Genomic DNA, 24,014 nt, shown 5'->3' with positions numbered 1-24,014 from the left:
AACATATCTGGTTCAGGATGTCCTTGAGTGCAAGGGCTGGGAGAGTACTTGTGTTTGCATGTGGAAGGAAGCATCGTATGGAATTGCTTTGTTTCTATACTCTTTCCTAGCACCTGCTTTTGACATTAGAGGTCAAAATACTGATTAAATGGCCCTCAGGTCTCCCCCCGTGGTTATTTTTGTGTTCAAGTTGGTATAAACCCAGAACTCCATTCATACAAAAAAGCTGTAATACTTGCTCTTGTTTTTCTTAAGAAGAATAAAGGAAGTAAGAATTAATTTTTACCACTATACAACCTTGATGTTGTTAAGTACAAGTCTGTTAAGTCACTACAGTTCTTCTGTGGAAAGAGATTCACTTCAACTCTAATCATGAAGTCCTTACTATGCAATTTCAATTATGTCTAAACTTATCACCCCAGAAAGAAAACGATCACGAAGCACTGTGCCGGAATGGCATGATTTAGTCAGCTTGTTCAGCTGCTTCAGTATTTTGGTATGCAAGAATGCTTGTTACTTTATTTTCTTAAAAAGAAAAGAAATCTTAAAGGATTTTCGTTTATTTTGTACTTTCGTTGTTCTGTAAAACAGTAGGAGAAACAGAAGTAATTAAATGAGACTATTTAGTTTGCTGTAGCACTACAGCAAATAAATACACTGGAGGAAAAAGAGTTACTGCAGCTTAAATATAATCCTTAGGGAATGTTTCTGTTTGCATTCAGACATTGCTAGAGGAATGTCACCATACATCTAAGAGGGTAAGCCGATTTCTTCGTACTCTATTTCTCTTAAAATGACATGTTAGAACCACACTTTCTGTTTGGGCAAATAAATCAAACCCATGATAATCTCTTCATGAACCATGTCAAGAGTTCTTGGCTTGGAGTCTCTGCCCAACACTTAACTGTAAGAGGAGTCCGATTTGCTAGCCTACACAGTTTCAATGAGCCACTCAAGCCACCAATTTACTGCTCTTGCACTGAGCTACTTATATATCTACACACTGGGGACTGCACAAGTTTGGATCTTTCTATACAACATTTCTCCAAGTAAATAGTATTAATGTATCCATCTACAAATTCTATAGAATAAAATAAACTATATAGGAAGTATCTGATACTATTTCAGATATTCTAAAGTGTTCACATTAGAAGTTCTATCTATTGGCAGAAACATTTAGATTCTCAAACAGATTTAAGAACTTTCTTTTAAATATAGTATTTAGGATCACTGATTGATTTTGGGCCACAGTTGATAGCTTTAGGATCAGTTCAACAGCTGATCAATTCTAAAATTTGCTAAAGCATTCTTGGCAACTCCTGTAGATGTTAGTAGAGTTAGAACCTCTAGAAAAAAAAAAAAAAAAAAAGCTTATTCTCCATTTAAAGTATCCACAACCCACAACTTGATGTACTAACACATCTATTTGGAGGTCAAAGAACCGGCCAGTAAAGCAATTAACAACACATCCCAGCACAAAAAAATAGCTCCCCTTTCTCATCCTCCCAGCAGAACGCAATATGCTTATCCTGAAGGAACAATTTGCCTGTGAATTTGTCCATTTTAAGACGTGATAGTCACCTACTAACACAGATACATACATGCACATACACACTCAACTTTTCTTTAATGCAAGGCAAGATCTGCATTTATCAGAATAGCAAGAAAATGCAGTAGCAGTAGAAATCAAACATACCCTGACAGGGAAATGGAGTAGAAAACAAAGGGTTGGGGGAACACAACAGCAAATGAGAATTAGTGAGGTGAGACGAAGGGATTCACGCAGAGCTTCTAATGAGGATGAAGCAAAAACAGTAGAAACAAAACCTCAAAGAAAATAATGGTAATGATTTGCCAAGATACCCACCAGTCGCAAGACTATGCCATGTATTGAACACAGCACTAAATCTAAGAAAGCACAACTTTTTTAGTCACCATAGTTTGGCATAGGGATTTTATTGCTCAGATAAAATGACAGCATTAAAAAATGCTTTTGTTTGAATAAAATATATAGATTAATTAGTTTTCCATTGGCTACATCTAAATCACATTTAATATTAAATTAACTTGTATTAAAAGTCTGTACAAAGTATGACGCAATGATACATAACCTTTACATATCCATTACAGTACACTGAAACTATTAAAGTAATTCATAATTCCAGCAAACGTGGCAAGACAAAAAGAATTTTGAACATACACATATACATACCCACCCCATATGAAACAGGATAAGTCTAAAAAGCAATAAAATTTCATATGATCAGAATGAAATTAAGTTTCTGTTATAGAAATGGATAGATCTAGTCTGTCAGTATTTACAATGCTATAGTCCGCGCACAATTATCATATTATTGTTGATTTCTTTCTGGAAAATTATTCCCAAAGCCAATATACAAGTGACAATACAGTATCACAATGCATGACTAAAAGTTTTACTGATATCGGTACTCCATAGTTTTTGTTTTAACCTGGTACTTGACAGTTTCTTAGTACTTAGATTTTAAAAGCCCTAAAATTCATAAAACCTGCATCACAAAGCAGTTATCTCAACTAAAGTACAAGACCTCAACCTGATAGTATTAAAAAAGACTTTCAATACTCTAGAAGTCCAAGGGGAGTTTTCAACCAGTTTCTTATAAAAAAAGATAAATTAAAAGCATTCAAGAAATTTTTAAAAGAATATTTGAACGGCAATACAATGCAAAAATAAATACAGAACTTCAAAACCTATTTTTTGTGATTAAGCAATATCTAAACATCACATCTACTAATAAAAGCAGGTTTGACAAACAGAAACTCAATTTACAAACACACCTAAGTTGACACGTCTTGCCATTACAAGGATTAGGTTTTTACAAAGAAGCAGTATTAAATATCTGTGTGCTCAGATTAAAATCCTCTTAACCTCCTAAGAAACATCAAAACAACAGTCCTGTTGTCTGCACATTTAAGAAAAAAACGAGATGAACATCACAACTGCAGCACCATGAACTTTGGAACATTTGAAATAATTTCAGAGCATCTGATCCTCAGCTTCCAGCACGAGGAGCCAAAAAGCATCGCTGCAAGACGAGGACAGAAGACGATATGAAATGATCCATAGAGTACAAACAAAGAAACAAACAGATGTAGAAATCCTGGAAGCCAAGAATGGCTATGATGTCTAACGAACAGCTGCAGTTATTGACCCACTGTTTTGAACTTCTGAATGAACAGAAGAGGAAAAATTGTAGCTTCAATACTCATTGAAAAAAGGTAAGTCATTTTGTCATTTGCCTAGGCCTATCTACATTCACAGACTCTTGTCAAAGCCTTCACCTTACTGCTTTGTTTTGTATGCATGGTATAAAGATAACATTGTGAGACTTTGTTTCATTATTGTGAGACAATGTTATAAAGATAACATTGTGAGATTACCTCACGTGTGAACACTAAAAAGATCAAATCTTCGTCTAGGCATAAAAGAACCAGGAGTTACTTTAGATACTTTCAGGCAGTCTCACATGTTGTTCTGAACAAACATTACAAAATGATTTAGTTTAGCTTCTTCTCTGGGAGAAAGCAAGCTATCCCCACGGATGACTGAGATAAATATGCACACACAAACAGAAACCAATGAAAATACGTCATCATTGTAAAGCAGTCCATATTTGAAGACAGCTGCAACAATTGTAGTGTCTCATTAGATCTAGAGTAAAGCTTGTCTTACCCTAAAGTAGCTTTAAAGCAGACTTTGAATTACTGGGAAGCAAATAGTCACAAAAAAGGTCTTAAATGCCTATCTTTATTCCAGACAAAAACTACACACTAACATGAAACTTAACACTGTAGAAGTAAAAATAAATAAATAAATGCACATTCTACATTAACCTCAAAATAAGAATTGTATTCTTATGGCCAAGATTCCACCCTGAGCTCAAACAAGTTACCATAATTAAAAGTCAGTGACAGACTATCAATCACAATTAACTAATATGTTCATCTCCTCTCACAACAAAAAGAGCTGGTCCTTCTCCAGCTGAAGTTAAAAAGCCACAGAAAGTTAATAATAATGAAGAAAAGCTTTGTTATAAAGCTTCATGACGAAACATAATTACATGTCTGAAGGAAAAAAATTACTCTGTTCATACATTGTCTGCCTCCTCACAAGAGGATAAACAATTGCCTTTGTAAGAAACTTTTATCTCCTTTTCTCTCTATATATATTTTTCATTGGAAGTTGGTGCATTATTCTACAGATAATACATGAATGTCATTTGGTTACTAACTTGAACTGCGATTGAATTCTGAATTAATCCTTTTTATACTATCTTACCGTTATGACAGGAGAGAAATGAGTGCATCCAGAAATTTGCTCCGATCTTCTGTTTTCAATTCAATTACTAAAACATGAAATACTTATTAGAAGATCCAATAACAGAAAGATACTTCAGGTATCATGCTTGACAAATATTAATTCCAAGTATACTTATTTATAGTCCAATCCAACTTCAAGAAGGAAAAAGAAACTATTTGGACAAAAAGCAAAGTGCATTGTTTACTTCGCTCTTAGATTTCAGCAAAATCTGATCTCTAGGTGGCCATGACATACATAATATAGCCACCACATGTCTGAAACCTAGGAGTGTTGGGGGGTGCGTTTCTTTGTTATGTTCAACATGCATACACTATCAAAGCACATCGAATTAAACTGTGCTTCTCTTGTAAGCACGTACAAAGGTAGGAAAATCTCATTGCATAAGTATCTCACTTTTCAAATACTTGATAAAGCATTTGCCTCATAACATCAATATCATGCCTGGTTTGGCTGCTACATATAAAAACCCTCAGATAACCTCAGAGATTAACTGAAGTGCACATTTTAAAATCATTAGTGTGCAAAATTTACATTGTCTCAAAAAGATTCAAACACCTCTGCTATGTAGCTTATACCTTTTGCACGATACCACTTACAAAGACTGCTGAACTAATACGCAGTTTGTGTTTATACTAGACTCGGGAACAGCATGTAATATAGATGCAAAAATTAAACACATATAAGACATACACAAATGAGTATATTGTCTATACTCGTTATGCTTTACAGAGGCTGTGTAAACACTGACCCCTAAAGGACTATGTTGTGAGTGAAATAAGTGAAATAAAATACAGTATTACTCACTTGACATGTCAAAATGGTTATGTAAAGTCCTCGAGTTGGTACTTTCTGCAGCTTTCTCAAAAGCTCTTCCAAAAAAGCTAAAGATGAACAGAAACATGAGTTAATCATATATACCACTCATTAAGAGACTAGATATTTCTTAAGTACTTCATTCAAGGAAAAGATAGATACTTTCCCTCCCAATATGTATTTTCTGAAGTACATACAATTGCCTACAAGCACATGGCATTTACAGAGGATGCACGATGGCCATTTGTTTTAAGCACTGCATACAAGAATCAAATAAGACCATCCTTCCTAACTTAGTATTAACTATTAAATTAAAACTGAAGTCTTCTCTCATAACCACTCAGCTCTTTTGTAAAATGTGACAGATACTGTGAAAAGTCAGGACTTAGCTATTAAGAGTTAACTAACCTCATTTTCACAGGAAAATAAATATTAAAATGAGTATTACAGAAAAGGACATTAACATGCAGAAGCATGGAACTTTTTCTTGCTGAGAGCTAAAAACATCTAGATTTTTTTTTTTATGTCTCATGTATTCAACATACGCTTCACTTGAGTAAGTGGAAAATCTTAACATTGTAGGGTTTAAGAAATGAAGTCATAGGACATATAGAGAATTCCCTTTCTTTTTTAAGACAAAGAAATAAGTAGTTAAGATGGAGGAAAAAATGTACAAGGAAGCTAGAAAACACCTATATCCTCCCTCAAAGCATCTCACTTATACAATATGCAAAAGCACATTTTTAAGAAAGATACAGTTCAAGTCAATATATACAGCAAGCACAGGAAACATTCAATTGTTTCAGAGAAAGCAAAAGTCTATGGATAACCTTTAGTCAGAACTTTCAAACAAGATCCTTACTTCTTTTTATCAGAACTTTCTGTCTCTGGAGGAATCCCCACCATGATCACAGTTCCCTGTTCAACATCCATTGGTGCAGCCATTATCAGAGGCAGCAGTTTACAGCGCTTGTTTTTTGTCTGGAAGACAGAAAGTCCCTTTGTCAGACCAAACTCAGGAAAAAATTTAGTTTCAGCTTAATATGTGAGATAGTAATACTAATATTCACCTAGGGACACAACTATAATGCATTTGAACAGAAAGTGATTTATTTGTCTAATCTCCTAGTTTCCTTTTTTCTTACTTTAAGGACAAACATGTCAATTCTCCAATCTTGCATTCCATTTGAGCACAGACATGATATGGAGAGACAAGATAAAATTTACAGTGAAGAAAAAAACTCTTTAAACACCACCACCGTCTTAAAAACTTGGACAGGGTGTAATTTTTAGCAATAGCTGTTTTACATTGAAATTAGAATTTTCATTGAAATTGCTCTAGAAATCATTATCCCTGCCCTATTTTTTTTATATCACTAAGCTGTAACTTTTAACAAATTTTGTAATTTAAGTAAATCCAAAAATACTTATGAAGATGTTGACATTTTTAGATGCTTTAGAAGTTTGTTTAAAGTGTTCTGTTCTCAAGACAGATGTTTCACAGTGAGTTTTAAATGCTGTTCCGCTCCTAGCAGCGGACTAGTTTACTCAGCATGTCAAACTCCCAAAACAAGGACAGGCAGATGCAATCTGACAAGGCTGGACTGCCATAAGTTTCATTTAGAAATTAGTAAATGCTCACTGTGAAGAGAAGTTATTAGAACTTTGTTCTTTAAAATCTAATTTATGTCACTAATAGTTTAGAAGATAGATGCAATTTAATTTCAATTACATTAGCTGTCAAGACCAGTTTTTATACGGACACAAATCTTTAGATAAAAATTACCAGTCCTGCAATGCTGCTTTTGTGTGTGTGGCAGGCTAACTTTTTGAAGTACATGTTTTGTGATAACGTCCCTTCAAATTTACAAAATTACATGAAAAATTTATATTTCAAGCTTATTAGTATTGAAAGCTTTCTACTGTTAGGAAGTTTTCCAGGCAGATATCTTTCCTAGAACAGCATTAAAAAAGATGCTAAAATTATGCAGTAAAACTTTCAATTAAGATTTTATGAAAACATTTTTAATAAATCAACTGCACGTATCCAACAGAACAATAACCATTACACAGGCCAAAAGTTAGAAGCTTCCGATTTACTTACAGAGCAAACAAAAGATTTGAGCAAGTATTTACTGAGCAGGCACAGAGACACTGGTTTGGAAAACAGCCTCACATCTGGTGTTCCCTAGAAAAAGAATTATTTCAGTTATAATGCAAGATGATTCTTCCACTTATTCCTTTAATAGCTACTGACATGTCTAGAAGTTTTGTGTTGCTCAAAGAACACTAACAAAAATCATTACAATGTAGGAGTTTGACATCACCCATTGGAGTTTGATATTAAGCCCTCTCCTTTGAGAGAACAGATTCTTCCTTTGTGAATTTCAGAGTATATAATAATATTGAGCCAGCACAGTACAGTACAGTACAGATAAATGGATTCTTTATGAATTTCTGATCAAGTCATTTATATTGGGCCAAGCAGTTAGGAAAACGGTTATTTAAAAATGAGACAGACAAACACAACACTCAAATATGAGACTGCTAAAAAAATAGAATTCTGACCTCCATGAGTGAGCAGTAGAGAAAAGGCCCTTGAGAAATCACGAGGTTGGTGCAAATACAGCTTGCTACTGTCTGCTGAATGGCTCGTAACTGCTTTTTGGCTAGGTCCAGTCCTTGGTGCAGTTTGTCCAGGTTACCCCTGCAACAGAGGAAAGTAAAATAAACATTTTATATGTAAAGATGCAGCTTTTCCACAAATCAGCAAGACACCTTTAAACACTATCCATGTGGATATTTTCGTCATTTTTTCTTTAGTGAGGCATCAATGCATCTGTTAGATATTTAACCCACATCCTCTAAACAAAATTAGAGGAGAATGAAGATACATTTTTAGTACCTGGAGAGACTGTCCAAAGCTTTAATGAAGTTAGTTGTTTCGGGCCCTTCTTTCTCTATACTCTCCATGAGAGAAGCTGTTGCATAAACTATATCACTTGCTAAGAACTTGTTCTTAAAGCCAAAGTGAATGCTGAAGGTCTGAACTCTTAAATCCTTCATTCTGCAAAACAACAAAGCCAGCAAACATTATTAGCAACATTAGTAACATTGATCAGCTACCTCTTCAGTATGCTGACCTTAAGAACATGAAGACAAATCGTATCTCAGCAGTCACAACAAGCTTATTACTTTGTCAATCTAAACCCCTGTCTTCTAAAAGATGTTCCATCCTCTTCATATAAAATCACTTAAACTTAATTGAAAAGCATTTTCAGATAAAACATTTGTATTTAAAACAATTTACCCAAACTTGCTTGCAGATTCTTCAATCATTTCCTTAAGATTTTCTTTCAAAGAAATGTCCATGGAATTAAACTTCTGTTTCACTTGCTTCAAAGGCAAACTAAAAACAGAAGGAAAAAATACATTGTTAGGTAAGCCAGAAGAAACAGATACATATCCTGCCTACTCTTCATAAGATGTTAGTTAATATCAGATACTTTAACAAGTGAAGCCTGACTAAGCTTGTTTGCATTCTTTTTTCTTTAGTCATTAAGGAACAGATGTGAGAAAGCCTGTTACTTACAAATCCACTACTCAGTAAAGGCATATAGCTGAAGTATTCCTCATACAGCAACACCCAAATTGCACAATTCAACTTGAAGAGACTCCACAACCTACTGAGAGCCCTACAATCATATTTAAAAACCAATATATCGAGTACTTGTAAACTTAAAGATCTTTGCTATAGTCTGAATATTTGTATATAATTCAGTGAAAAATGATCCATTAATTAAGAACCAGATTTTTAAAACTCACCCCATGTCAGCCAAGAACTCCTGTAGCCTCTTCTGCCCTTGTACAGACCAAAGCTTAAGGTTAGCAGAGGTATACGAAGTATTACAGAGACTTTCATACAGAGACCAGTGCTGATAAAGTGCCAGGCGGAGACTTAACAGGAATTATAGAAAATAATTGTAAACATAAATGTCCTTTAAAGTTACAAATAGTTACCAAACTCCCTAACTGGTAGGTGTCTTAAATTGTCCTTATTTATTGTATATACCCATATTCCATAAGAAAGTTAAAAGATGTAGGTGTGCATGAAACCCCAAGACAAGGGACACTGACACATAACTAAATCTGAAGGGTTAAGCTGAAATAAAGCCACATGAGATATTGAAAGAGAGACCTATGTTCAACAAGCCATTCAAAATTTCCATTTCTTTTAATTCTGTTGTGAGTAGCAGAGAAGCTTGGGATTTTTTTTTCCTAGACAAAAACTCATTTGGGGTTCATCAAATGGCTAGAGTTCGTTTTTCCAGATATTAGGCAAGGATACTCATATTCAAATGCTATTCGCATGCAGTCAATTGACAGAGAATTTTCTTCATCCTCATTGCGGTGGTTATGGCGAGACACGTGACGCTGTAGAATTCCAATATCAGTCACATACTTCATTCTTTAACAAAAACAAATTTGTCACTTCAGTATCTTCCTATGTATTTTTCTACTTGATTATGACACCATAAAAATGCTTCCTAGAGATTACACATTGGCCAACCAGCAGCAAAAAAAACTGCGGATACATCTTAATAACAACAATAAAATTACTCATTAATGTTTTTTCAATATTCAGCCATATACCCAGGCAATTAAAACTAAAATAAAACCAGCCCAAAGAGACAAACAGACCAGTGAAATTAGTTACTTATTACATTTATGTCTTTAGAGATTAGTATATAAGTAACAATAGAAAACCAGGATTAAGATCTACATGTATACTGTGAGAATTCTGCTGGTATCTAGTATGAGATAAAAGGGGGGTGAATGAAAAAACTTGAAACTTTTCAAGCAAAATTAGAAAGGAAGCTGGAACATGCATTTTTTCCTCTTTAATAAAACGATTGTATAAATTCTTGACTATATCAAGCTCATATTTAAGTAAGCTGCTACTAAACACCATTTCTTCCAATATAAGAAATGATTGTTTTATAATTTTGTGAACAGTTTAAAAACTCTAAATATTAGGAAAACACAGTTTTTCTAATGCATTTCCTGTTTTTAAAAGACATCAGATCACATGTAATCATTAAGATATTTAATACCCTTGTTTATTAATTATCATGTGTAATATTAAATTCCCATGTTTCCTGATCATTATTAATTGCTTTCAGGTACTCAAAAAAAAAAATAAAAAGGAAAAAGCTTTCTTACTGAGTGATTTTATCTTGGACCCATTGATCTGTTAGGCCAACAATAGCCCACCTAAAATTAGGGGTGGGAGTGGTAGGGAGAAAAAAAAAAAAAAAGAAGTTAAAGAAATATTACAGTAATATATATATATATTATACTTAAATCTGTTAGTATGTAACAGAGCAGGTCAGGAGAACGATTCACCAACTCCACATGGAAGTTAGTAACAAAGTTATATATATTTCTTCTTTAACAGACATACACATAGTAGTTTCATACTCTTGTTCACACCCAACCTGTGTTGGTTGCTTGTAATTAATTTATGCAGTTTTGTCCTCCAATTTATGACATACACTCACTGAGGAAGCTCATACTGAAAGCAAACAGTTTGGGGAAAACTTGCCTCTTTTTACTGTTAAACAAAGCTAGTAGTCTTTATAGAAATGGAAATGGCAACCTACCACAACATGTCATTCAAGTCTTTAGACATCATCCATGCCAGATCAAACATCACCATTGCAGACTACACAAAAAGAAAGCAAAAAGAGAGGATAGATGAACACAAAGTTCTCACTTCATTATGCAAATAGAAGACCATTAAATTTGCCAAGTAGCAGCATTCTACTAAAGAAAGTCACACTTAAGTGTGGTAACCTGCCGCTGTCTTACTTTAAGATACTAAGCAGAGTGAGTAATATCTTATATAGCTCTGTAAATCTTCATTGTGTATAAAGCAACACTTTAAATATAAAAGTAATCAGACAAGAGGTTAGACAACAGAAAGAGCAGTTTGGTGTCCTATTTCATATGTTTGAGATATCCTGACACTTTGAAAACTTAGAAAGACAAACAAGTTCCCCCCATCTTTAAGTCTTTTTGTAAAAAGTATTTTGTGTATGGATAGATACTTTTATCAAGATTAAAATTAAAAAAGACACTCTCAACTTTTTTAAAAATATATATCAGCATTAAAAATATCAAACAAAAACATTAATAATCCTGGTTTACCTCTTTTTCTCCACTATTAACATTGTATTGTCAACTGTGTCAGAATGGCTAGTCTCCCAATCAAAAAAGTACTTCAAAACAAGTACTGTTTATAAGACATATCTAATTTATTAATAGTAAAACTGGATGCACACAACCAGAAAACATTAAACTGCTAAGTCAAACTACTTGCAAATATATGACATATCTTATCAAACACAGTACTACTACATATAAATGGTATTAGACAATTCTAACATCAGTTATTATCCAATTACCTTTATGGTAGCACCTTGTGTTTTTATGGCAAATGAAACATTTATACTTACTGAGGTCCCATGATATTCATACTGTTCGTAATCAAAAAGAATTTCACGTCTAAAAGAAGAAGAAAAAACATTCAATCAAGTAGCATCCAATTCAAAGTATAAAATATTATTTCTCAATTCCAAGTTTAATTTCATTTTAGCACTGAGAAAAAAAAAAAACTTGGGTTAAACATTTTTTTTCCTGCAAGGCAGTTTTCTAACTTGAAGAAAACTTTCTAACTTTCTAAATTTTTTTAACAATGTGGAAGCCACACTGAACTGTAGAAAAAAATAAAAAAAGACTAGCTTGTGAAACCCTTGATTCCTCATACTCCATTTTATCACTTGTTCCTGTTCATTCCAAATGAAAAGACTGGAATTACAAAGAAAGATATCTGTACAAATTTTACCCCAAGATAGATGCAATAATACTATGATTACTTAGTAGTGAAGCACCGAACCTCTTGCTACTCAATTTATAAATGATTATTTACAATTATTATCCATTTAAAAGTTTTACTTTTAATATATTTAATATCTCCTTCCATTTGCTGAAGAAAATTAGAACTAAATTAGAACTAGAACTAAAGCATCTTGCAAATCAGGCACCATAGTATCAAGATTTATATCAAAGAAAAAGAGAAAGAAAAAAAATATATGCAACATGAAAAAAGTCAAACACACCTGCGTGCCTCCCATTCTCTTCTTTGGCGTCTTTTCATTGTTCTCTCAATTACCTCCTGCAAATTAAGTTAGATGTTAAAAGGCTAGAAAAAAAAATACGAAGTTAGCAACTTTTCAGGTAGATTAATAACTAAATCCTCACTAACAAGACCTAAAAGAATGATTCCTATTAATGATATCTAGCAGGAAAAGGCTCAGTAAACAGCATTTTCAATATTAACGCTGCATCTTACCAGTTTCTAACATAAAAATGACACTGATAAAAAATAAAAATGAAATAATTAATCAAACTCAGAATAAAGTCACTCGCTGTATATTTAAGCTCTATAAACAGCAGCAGCATCCTGAAAAAAATCTAAGTATCTTTCTGAAATACTTAATAGATTCAAACGTATTTATGGATTTGACTTCAGTTTTCTGGCACTTGTTTTTTCTTATTAAATACTTTTTCTAGACGAGTAGGAAAAATATACTATGTTAATAGAAAAATATTAATATATCTATAAATTTTGAGGATGTCTTTACATTTAATGGAGTCAATGTTGCTAGTCTCATGCCTTTGCTACCTAGAACAATATAAATTGAAAATCCGCTACAAACAACACATAACAAATTTATACATAAATATACTTCATTTAATTTATTGCTAAAAGGACAAACATAATATATTTCTAAATTATTTGTGATCTGTCTTCTAAAATTATTATTTTAAATTAAATAAATTAAATAAATAAATAAAAATAAAATTAATAGCTAGATAGGTTTTTTTGCTAGACTAAGAAGCCCAGAGCACGTAATCAGAGATAGATTACTTCAGTTTACCAATTACACAGAGACAGTATTATGTATAAACAGCTTCAAGTTCAGGTTAGGTTTGTTTTTATAAGGAGAAAATATTTCTGTGCAGTTTAGATAAACATTCTAAGCAAGTGAAACTCTAGTAGTCATAATAGATTACCTTCTAATCTTACACAATTTTTTAAGTTTTAAAAATCAAAAGTCATGATTTAACCTCCTGTAAGTACATGTAATAACTTATTTTATTTCTTTTCAAAATGAAGGAGAAGAAACAAACCTCTTCAAAACGTCTACGCTTATCTGAAGGTTCTGACCCATCACTTTCAGCCTCTGACTCCTCTTCTTCTTCCTCTTCATCTCTGAAGATATCATCATAAGCAGGAACATCAAGATCATCATCTGGTTTAACTAACAGCTTAATCTAGCGAGCAAAAAAAAAGTGTTTTAAAGTAAAGTACCTTATTCAGTGATTAGAAAATATTTCAAATGACAAACGGGAAAGCTTCAGATACTTAAGAAGAGAAACTAAAAATTTATTTTGGCTGTTATTCATTGTTTTTATTAAAAAACAGTATTTGTGTTTTATCAAGACCATGTTTATTTATGCCTCATAGGATTAAGATCGGTATTCTTTATCAGTACAATTATAGTTAGAGCATTACTGAATTATTTGTGGTTGGTTAAAGCCATGCTTTCAAATAATTTGAGCTCAGATTGCTCAGATTGTAGCTGTTGCTAGATACTGAGAAATAATAAATGTTACACTGTAGAGAATGCTTATCTTCCAATTTCTAGCAGTTTGTTTTGTAGCAGTAGGTTTAAGCTGATGTTTATTGCTGACAGCTATCACTCTACTTATAGTTTTCTGTAACTGAAAAGAGTATTTTTTTTCTGATAGTGAACATTATTACTGGACATATCCATTAGCAGTGCATCCTGACCTACTGCTAGCGCTGTAAAAGGTGCTGCAAAACACAGGGAAGCGTTCAGACACCCACACACAACAGGAAACATGCCAACAGTTTTATTACACAAGCTGTAAAAAAAGAACAGTTTACCTGTGTCTCATTGTAAACATTCACAACATTGATAGGTCTGTGGCTGTCGCAAACGAAAAAAAAAGTGTCTTCTTCAGGCTGCAAGATCTCCAACAGGTCAACATTGGCACCACAATTAATAAGAACAAAATATTTGAACTGCAAACAGAAGTAACAAAAAAAAAAAAAGAAAGAACTTTTCATTTCAATTAGCAGTAAACAGAAGATCGAAAATACCTTTACAAAACTCCAAAGCACTCATCATTGCCAAAACCAATACTTACTCCCTGTTGTTTGATGCCTCAGAGAACAGAAGAAAGTGTAAGGCAACATACCAAATTTATGATGGGATGTTGGACACCCAACCCCACCACTTCTCACATCTCAATGTGTGCACACTTAAGTTGAATCAACCAGAAACGAGTTGATGTTAAGGACTTGACAAATTTGTTACTGGTATATTAAAATTTAACCATTGTTTTGAGGCAACAAATAATAGTATTATTGACATTCTAAGTTGGGGAAAGGGAGGCAGTACACCCCTATATCAGATAAGCTGCAAACTTTTTTGTTTTGTTTTGTTTTATATATATATACATATATATATATATATATATTTTTTTTTTTTTTTACCTGATCTTTATGCTCGAGAAAGGCAGTTTCAAGTTCTTGCCATCCAGACACTGGGACTAGCGTATATTGCACATGGTCACATTGAAATAAAGCCTAACATGGAGGAAAGAAAAAAAAAAAAAAGAAAAAAACAGCTGTTAGGTATGGTGGGGAAACATCTTCTACAACGCTCGGCTATGCTACAGTTCTTTTTCATATAAATGTCTTCAAAATTTATGAAACAACGAATCTACACAAACTTCAGGAGTATGATTTGTGAGGTGTCCACGTTATGATTCATGAAGAAAATACTTCACTAGATTAGTTTCAACATTCACCCTTTTCCCAGTTCAAACCTACTGAACGGATCCCAGTATTGTTTTTTTCTTTCACCATTAGTCTACAAAGATAATGACATAGACTTACTTGGAGTATTTTACACGCACAAAGTGCATCAACGTCTGAAGCCACAAGAAGAAGAACACGCTGCAAAAATAATAGAAGAATAGTATTAACAACATAGGTGTCAAATCTAATGTGGTAGCATGTGAAACAGTCACTGTAAGAACAGAAAGAGAAAAATTTAAGGAGAGATCATTATAAGCTTAAAACAGGATTAATTCTCAACAAGCATTACATGCAAAATTAATTGCTTGGATCCCTATAAACATAAACAACTTCACTTTAAAGTGGTGAAATTACACCTAAAATACGTTAGCTGCTTTGTGGAAATGTACTTTTTCAGGTTGCTGTGAACAGTGTATAATTTTGAAGGTTCAGAGCTGGTCAGCCCTGCAACTTCTTTCTTTACACACCTAGAATAGCGTACGTTTTAGCATGTGATCTGAAACAGCTTTAATTAATGAAAGCCTGTAGGAAATCAGGACAAAAACAACTCCTGAAATAGCCTTGATTTAGGCTGAACAACTGATCTCCTGTTTGGGTTTTTGGCGATTTTTGTTTACAGCTGGGAAGGCGAGAGAAATACTTTCACTTGCACAATCTTCACAGGCTGAGCACGAGAAGACTGACCAATAGAAGCTTTACCTTGAGGATACAGACCCATAGGGGAGAAAAACAAACCAAAACAAAGGCAAACTGAGGGTAAAAAATGAGAAGAGGCAAACAGCTTTAAGAAATACTTCACGGTAAGCCCCAAAGACAACACAAACGCAAGATTTAGGGTCCGGACAAGCAGCATCACAACTGTTAACGAGACATACGAGCAAACAAAAGCAGAGGCAGGGACACCTCGGCTACACGACAGACGGAGGCGAACACCCACAGCGCCCAGCCCGCCCCTGAAGCCCTCCCAGCGCCTCAGGGGGCCCGGAGCGAGCCCGGGGGCGCCTCAGCCCGAGCCGCCCCGCTCCGTGAGGCGCCGGGCGCCGCCGCGGGGAACCCCTGAGGGGGCTGCCGCCGCCTGGAAGCCCCCAGGGGCCGCGGGGCAGCGCCTGAGTGCTGCAGGCCGCACCTGGCTGACGATGCGCTCGTAGAAGTCTCGGCGGCAGTCGGACACGAACATGGCGGCGGCGGCGGCGGCGGCGGCGGCGGGGGAACAGCGGCAGCCGCGGGCCGCCCCCACTCAAAGTGGGCGCCAAAGCAGCGCCGCTCCCCCGTTGGGCTTCCCGCCGCGGCTGGTTGGCCAATAGGAAAGCGGGGATCTCCTCTTCTCAGCACGGATTGGGCGAGGCGTCCGAACCGTTCGCGTTGCTCGCCAATGAGATTGGAGAAAAAGCGTCGCGACGTGCTCAGCCGGCCAATGACAGAAGGGGGCCAGCCGGAAGTACCGTGCCGCTTTTTGGTCGCCGCTGCCGCCATCTTTGTTGAGGGCAACATTCTCGCTTTGCCGCTAAAACCGCCCCGACAAAACCCCGAGCGGGCCTCCTCGCCGCCCCCGCACCGAGAGGGAGCCGGGAGGCCAGAACAGCCCCCCGCAGCCACCTCAGGGACGAGCCGCTCTCCCCGTCCTCCCCGCCTTCCGCCCTCACCCAAGATGGCCGCGGCCAGGGGGTGGCCCGCGGGGGCGGGGAGCCGCGCCCCGTCCGGCGGCTGAGCGGCCCCGCCCGCCCGCAGCGCCGCCGGGCCCCGCGCCGCCGCCATGGTGAGGCCCGGGCCGGGGGGGGGGCTGGGGGAAGCGGGGAGGGGGGGCTCGTCCCCTGAGGGGATGGCGCGGAGGGCTCGGAGGGCCGGGGTCCGCTCTGACGCGGCGGGCTGCGTGTGCTTGTCCCCGCAGTTCTCCTTCAACATGTTCGACCACCCGATCCCCCGCGTGTTCCAGAACCGCTTCTCCACGCAGTACCGCTGCTTCTCCGTGTCCATGCTGGCCGGGCCGAATGACAGGTCAGATGTGGAGAAAGGCGGGAAGAGTATGTGCCTGTTTTCTTCTGACTACTGCAGGGGCGGGCCCGGGGGGCTGCTCCCGGCGGGGGGGAGCCGGGGGACGAGGAGGAGGAGGAGGAGGAAGGCTCGGCTTTCCCGGACCGCTCTGTTACAGCTTACCGAGGAGCGGGTCCTGGCCTGTGAGCGTTAGCAGGCACTTCGCTGTTTGTTGTCAAAGTCTCTTGGCCAATTCCTGGCCCCGCGGTGAGCTGTGGGAGCTTACACCCTAAAGTCTCGTTGCCCCGTCCTCGTTGCAGCTCACCGAGCTCGCACAAAGCAAATAGATCGGCCCGCTGGGTGTCAGGCTGTCGGGATAACGCGGTGTTGTTCAGAGCTGGCATTCTTCAATCGATTGTATGAGCACAAACAATTATCTCTAGGAAGCACTTCCTTCAGTACCACAGTTTGTAAAACCCTGCATTCCCTTACTTGTGATTAAATTCTGAAATCTCCAGGCTAGCAGATACACTCGTGACTGATTCTGCTGGAATCTCTGGCTCAAAAATGAGCTTACGGGAGTTTCTATAACAAATGTAACCCTAGGTGATGTAGTAATAAAATAGTGTGTAAGCTTATCTTTATACAGCTGTAATTTTCCTAATTTTACTTTCATTTTCATTTCTGCAGTAATTATGCCACCCTCTGCTCTGGATCAACTCAGTAAGTGAATATTTTGTTCTGGAATAACACTGTTAGAAATATGAGTAAAAGCATAAGCAAATACCACAGTTGTTTAGTTACCTATTTGAATCCAATCTAAATTGAGATTATGAGACTAAGTTACTCAAAAAATGTATTTTGGAGGAATTTTATTTTTCAGAATTAAAGGAGTGGAGGAAGGCTGTCTGAGTACAGACAACTGAAGCATCAGCCTGCCTGAGACGTGAATCAATACTTATTAAGTATTAATGGCATACTCAGTATAATAGTTAGTCCAGTGGATTCTTAACCTCAATCTGCTTTGCCTGGATGCTGCTGTCTGAAACAAAATTCTGTCTTCAAAAAACAATAAGTGAAAAATGAACTTTGAAAGTAGGGTTAATGGTGTTTACTTGGCTCTTTAGCTAAGGCTTTTTCCCCCCTCTGAGTTTTAGTATTAACTCACTTCTCACAGTGATTCTAATAGGTCAGGATCTATTCTTAAAATAGTCAGGGATGTTAGTATAGGTAGGAACTAACCGATAACAACACAAAGGCATAGCAATAATAGATTCCTCTGCAAATACCCATCTCTGAGCTTGGGAAAACATTGAAGAGGCACTTAAAGCTTGAAGTGCAATGACAATACAGTATTCAGGTATCTCCAAAAGTACAAATCCAGGAGAGAATGAAGTTGGAATAATGGTGGTGTGGGGGGGAAATCCTCTCTTTTCCTGTGGCCCGTACTTTTGCTAGTGTTCAATCTCTGAAAACTTCAGAAATGTGCTAGTAGCTTTTAGCAAATATTTTTTCTCCTCTCTTGCCAGGCCGACTTAATATTACTTACCCGATGCTATTTAAGCTGACGAATAAAAATTCAGACCGAATGACACACTGTGGAGTGCTTGAGTTTGTGGCTGATGAGGGCATATGTTACCTGCCACACTGGGTGAGTTGTCTTGTGCTGAACTGTCGAAACCAGAAGAGCAGGATTAATGAGTTGCCAGTGTAACATTAAAAGAGGCATAATTTTCTTGAAATTGCATGTCTTTGCTAGTAATGTCCATAAAGCGGCTTTCAGTCACAGCTCAGGTTTCCCTCAGTGGGAGTTTAACCAAGTATGCAAAGCAGGTTGCTATTTAAGCTGCACTTGACTGTTTTCTTCCTGAAATTAAGACTTCATAAACTGGTGCATTTCAGGGAAGATGGTGGCCCTGGCAAATATAAGTAAAGAGAATATATAGGGCTTTTTCAAACTAAAATAACAAATAAATGTAAAGGAAAGAGAATTAAAGACATCAGTAGTGTTAATGTACTGGTTTATGTCTTTGTTTTTATTCTTGCAGATGATGCAGAACTTGCTGCTGGAAGAGGGAGGCCTGGTACAAGTGGAGAGTGTTAATCTTCAAGTTGCCACTTACTCGAAATTTCAGCCACAGAGTCCTGATTTTCTTGACATCACCAACCCCAAAGCTGTGTATCCTTTCTATTCAACAGTGGAGCAGAGAATGGAGGTTTTCTCCCAAATTGTAATGATGCAGAGCTAGCTTTTCAGACATGGCTCGTGCTTTTCCAGCAATAGGTAACTACTACTGCTCTTTCTGAAAACAAAAATCGGGGAGAGCTTATGTTGCAGACTGCCGGCACAAAGCATAGCCTGGAGTGTGAAGAAACGTAAATCTCAGCTGAAAGTTCAAAGAGTTTAAGCGGCTGTTAGACCATGTCCAGAAGGACTTGTACACCTTGATGTTTATTAAAAGGCTGTCTGTGTGCTGATGACTTTTAAGCCATGTTTGAGAGACCACAAATCAAGAGTTCTGTAACATAGTAACTTGAAAGCTTTGATGTTTCACTGAAAACAAACAATTCATCTTAACATACTCCAAAGATTAGAAAATGCATTGAGAAACTTTGCTTGTCTAACTACTGGGGACGTTATTGCCATCAACTACAATGAGAAGGTATGGCATACAACTCCATTCCACTTAGATTTCCTCTAGATAACACTGATTTGATGAAACAAATTCTGTCCAATGTAAAGTTCTTTGTATTTCAGTAGATTGTGACCACTTTAAAATCTATTCACAACATGTAATCATAGTTGAGTATTAGTAGGTAAAGCTGCTGGCAGCACACGCACATTTGATCATTTGGGAGACTAAGCACAATCGTTGAATGTTGGTGCTTGACTCATCAGCATGGAGCTGTGCAACATTGTTGACAAGTGATCCCAGACGGTAGATTTCACAATCAGTTTTCCATTGGAGAAAAAAGGGGGTCAGTTATGTCCTCTTCCGAGCTGATGTTTAACTACTAGTTTTTGGCTCATGAGTGGAAAAAAATATAATGCTGTTGAAATTCTTAAAAATCATGGGACAGAAATTAGCCTGAATCCAAAATTTAACTTCAAACATGCATATTAAGGTACAGTAAGAGTTCAGGAAGAGATAGGTTCTCTAGCTCCAACAAAATAGCAATCATACTTAAATTTAAATCTTTGTTGTTGTATTCTTTTAGAGGCATTTTTTTTCTGCAGAGAAAGTCTTAGCATTAGTTTTCTTATATGTAAGTTGAACTCCTTTGCACATTTTTAGATGGACAATCTTAAAATATTTATCATAATTGTTTCAGATCTACGAGCTTCGGGTAATGGAGACCAAACCAGATAAGGCTGTGTCCATCATAGAATGTGATATGAATGTAAGTTAAAACTGTTGTGGGAAGTCTGGTTTTACTGTGTCATCCCCAAAGGAGAGGGCATCTTGCTCACTGATAGCATTGCACACCAAACACGTCTGGTGCTGCAGGAAAGGCAGAATCAGATGGGATAGGGAGGCACTCCATGTACCCTTGTAACCACGCCTCAGGTCTCTGATCATGATCTGCACTTCATGTACCATCAGGTGACTTCAGCGTCTGGAATTTCATGTTTAGATTCAACATGTTTTACAATCCATAGAGTCTTATTTAAGAGCCTGTCTTGATTAAATCTCCAGTGGCACTGGGTGCTGTTTTACTGGTCTGTTTCAATTGCATGCTAAGATTCATCCCTGGGAGGCTTATTGTGGTGGTGTTTTTTGCTTTTTTTTTTTTTTTTTTTCCCAAACTAAAATAACAAATATTTAGGTTCTTCCTAGTTCTTTCTAGATTAAAATGGAGCATTAGTTTGTGAAGTTTTGAGGAATAATAGTATATAGCATATGATTAAGAGAGAAATATCAGTCATGCTTATTTATCCTACTTAAATAGGTGGATTTTGATGCTCCTTTGGGGTACAAAGAACCGGAAAGAAGTGCACAACATGAAGATACCGCAGTAAGTTAAACTACTATTTTACAAAATGCATTCACTAGTAATCTGCCTCAGTTGTGATGGAGCAGTGAGCACCAACATATTTTTTTCCCTGAAATGCTTTGCTAAGACTAAGCTGTACTGATCAGTTGCTTTTTGCTTCGTTGATGGTTGTTTAACAACTGTTGATTTTTGGAAATAGTTTTTTTTTTTTTTCTAAAGTTTTGTTTGTTAAGAAGTATAAAGAACAGTTTTCATTTGTTTTTCCTATCACAACATGAACACAATGAAGTAACTTGTTTTTTCCCTCACAGGATGTTGAAGCAGACCACAGTGGATATGTGAGTGACGTAGGATTTCGTGTAAGTGCTCTATGCTCTATTCTGAGTGTTGTGAAACCATGAGGGAAGGGTGTTCCAAACAACTGCCAAATACCAGTACCTCAAAGAACTCTTATAGGTGTGGTTGTTATTAATTGGCAAGTGTCTGTAACTGTTCTGTGGTGTTTACAGCCAGAAATGGTGTGGCTTGCTGTCCTTAATAGGCCAGTCGATAAACAGATGACTGAGATGTACACCTATAGCCAGGGTTTATCAGCTTATTATATGTACTTTGAATAGAAAGAAACATACTGACTAAAATAAATAAAAGTGATAGTGAGTTTTTCACAGAATGCGATATCTCTGTGCAGTGTGCTTTCAGATACAAGATACCATTAAATTAAAACCCTTATTTGTGTACATAGGCATTCTCTGGTTCTGGGAACAGATTGGATGGCAAGAAGAAAGGTGTTGAGCCTAGTCCATCACCAATTAAACCAGGAGATATTCGAAGGTATGTCTTTTTCAATCAGTTGTCAGTAAGTGAAGAATCTGTGTTTGAGTGTATTTTTTTTATGTTCCTACAATATAAACAAGTTAATTTCCTTAAAGGTTTGCATTTAAAAATACCCAGTCTTGCTTTTTAGACTGTGACTTCCCTAACTACTTAAGGTGCAGATTCTAAGTTAATAAATATTGCCAAAACTTTCTTAACTCTGGTTCTGGAGAAGAAGATAAGAGGGAAAAGGCAGCAGGTATTGACTGGACTGAGTGATGCTCAGAGTTCCTGTTAATTTTCTAATGTGAAATCTTTTTCTGAGATGAGTGGGTAACCAGTGCCAAGCTGTGCCTTTTTGCAAAAGCTTCTAAATTCAGGCTTAATGGAAGTGCGCAGGGATGTGTTTCTGTGTTATCATGTATGCGTGTCATAATAATACTTGAACTCTTTTGGAAAAGGGTGTCCCTGGCCCCATGGAAACCACAGGCTATGTATAAACATGCCTACAGTCAACCTCCTACATCAGCTCCAGTTTCTCATTACTTACTTTATGTACCGTATGCCTGCCTTTAGGAAAAAATTCAGTGGTTTAAATCTGGAATAACTTGTAATGAAAATTTTGCAGCCAGTATTAGCACAGTGTTGAAAGGCATAGGATAGGTCTCGCTGTGTTCCATATCACGTTTCACTGAAGGTAGGTGTAACATTTCTTCTTTCATAATGTATTTATGCTGCTTTTCCAGAGGAATACCCAACTATGACTTCAAGATTGGTAGAATCACGTTCATTAGAAACTCACGTCCACTCGTTAAGAAAGTTGAAGAGGTAAGTGAGGTTGGATCCTGCCAAATCTGCACAGTTAGAACATTCAAGCCATTGCCCAAATGTCTGATTTCCCTCTCCATACTTGATTTTTCCCAGCGTACTTCTGTTAAAAAGCAGCATTAGTGAGTTTGGTTTAGATGAAAACAACCTCCAATGTCCTTGTTTGCTGATGTAAGATAGGACCAATATAAATTTAGTAAGTCAGAGAATACTTGTTCCAAGCAGGTGAAAGGTCACAGAAGTGCTCATGTTTTATTTCCAGGAAAAAAGTGATTATTATATAGATTAAGAATGTGAAATGTATAGAGTGTTTTGCTGCTGTGATGGAGCGTTCTTTATAATGATCATTCAGCTTTGATCATGCATAAGCAGAGAGCAAAGAGATAACCATCTTTTTCTTCTCTCCTTTATCCAGGATGAATCTGGAAGTCGGTTTATTGCCTTTTCAGGAGAAGGCCAGTCCCTGCGCAAAAAGGGAAGAAAGCCCTAAGTTGTGTAACCATCAGACAGTTAGGAGGAAAATAAAATAACAATTGCAGCATAATGGATCTTAGTTATTGCAGTTGCAACACAGGAACACTGTGCTGTCAGACTGTCTTAATTTTCAGTTGAAAATTAAGTTCTAGGAATTCTGAAGCGGTCCTTTGTATGTGTTGTAAAGAGGGAAAGCGTATCTTGGATGGAGCTGAGAAGGAAAACCAAGCAGTTCTACCTTACTAAAAGGTCTGATTGTTAGAGTACATCCTACCCTCTTATATCCTGAGTGATGATGGTCTCCTGTTGCTCTGTGCTTGATATTTTCCTCTATCTAAGTTTTGCCACAATTTCAGGTAAGCTTTTTGGTGTGGTGCAAATGAAGCCTAACACTTAGGCGTGCAGGGAGTCTCTTTGATCTTAGCTTCAGGTGTTGGGTTACGATGCAGCCTAAGGAATCCCAGGCTCTGACACGGACCCCTGTAATTGCTTTTTATATTTATAATTAATAACATGCCATGTAATAGTTGAGATACCGTAACCTGTTGTAGGAAACTGATGGCAGGCGTAGGGAGAGGCAGGACCTGGCTGTCTGCCCGAGGACACAGAGAGAGCCCTGCCTGCAGGAACCTCGCTGCCACCACACCCGGGGGGGGCGGGTAGCCGAGTAAAACCGCAAAACTGCTCTTTCCTCGGTCGCGGCTTGAATCCTGGAGTAAAGGTTCCTCGATACCCACCGTGTGCCCGCCTGCTGTGCTGATTTCCCGGCTGGGGGGCGGGGGG

General features: G+C 37.2%; 2 protein-coding genes across 3 annotated transcripts; one reads left to right on the top strand and one right to left on the bottom strand.

The window, feature by feature from the left end:
- Positions 1-2,020: 2,020 nt before the first annotated feature.
- Positions 2,021-16,343, bottom strand: CDC45 (cell division cycle 45). Of its 2 annotated transcripts, none has more exons than XM_082773838.1 (19): positions 16,276-16,343; positions 15,228-15,287; positions 14,823-14,915; positions 14,211-14,348; positions 13,430-13,573; positions 12,355-12,410; positions 11,692-11,740; positions 10,837-10,898; positions 10,397-10,447; positions 9,522-9,641; positions 8,999-9,130; positions 8,484-8,582; positions 8,079-8,240; positions 7,742-7,880; positions 7,278-7,361; positions 6,036-6,154; positions 5,165-5,241; positions 4,319-4,385; positions 2,021-3,065 (listed from the first exon to the last, which is right to left on the bottom strand). In XM_082773838.1, the coding sequence occupies exons 1-18, from the start codon at positions 16,324-16,326 to the stop codon at positions 4,321-4,323; spliced, it is 1,701 nt and encodes a 566-aa protein (XP_082629964.1). In that variant the 5' UTR covers positions 16,327-16,343; the 3' UTR covers positions 2,021-3,065; positions 4,319-4,320. The 2 variants fall into 2 exon arrangements, with proteins under 2 accessions (XP_082629964.1, XP_082629965.1); XM_082773839.1 differs by lacking the exon at positions 2,021-3,065 and adding an exon at positions 3,120-3,207.
- Positions 16,344-16,777: 434 nt separating this feature from the next.
- Positions 16,778-23,972, top strand: UFD1 (ubiquitin recognition factor in ER associated degradation 1). Its single transcript, XM_082773712.1, has 12 exons — positions 16,778-16,905; positions 17,038-17,170; positions 17,811-17,843; positions 18,650-18,771; positions 19,169-19,299; positions 19,711-19,783; positions 20,454-20,522; positions 21,072-21,137; positions 21,428-21,475; positions 21,859-21,947; positions 22,676-22,757; positions 23,173-23,972. The coding sequence occupies exons 1-12, from the start codon at positions 16,903-16,905 to the stop codon at positions 23,245-23,247; spliced, it is 924 nt and encodes a 307-aa protein (XP_082629838.1). The 5' UTR covers positions 16,778-16,902; the 3' UTR covers positions 23,248-23,972.
- Positions 23,973-24,014: the final 42 nt, after the last annotated feature.

Source organism: Aythya marila, assembly GCF_965140915.1.
Source record: "Aythya marila genome assembly, chromosome: 17".
Lineage (NCBI taxonomy): Eukaryota > Metazoa > Chordata > Aves > Anseriformes > Anatidae > Aythya > Aythya marila.
The sequence above is the reverse complement of the archived record's forward strand: the minus strand, read 5'-3'. Positions and strand labels throughout refer to the sequence as shown.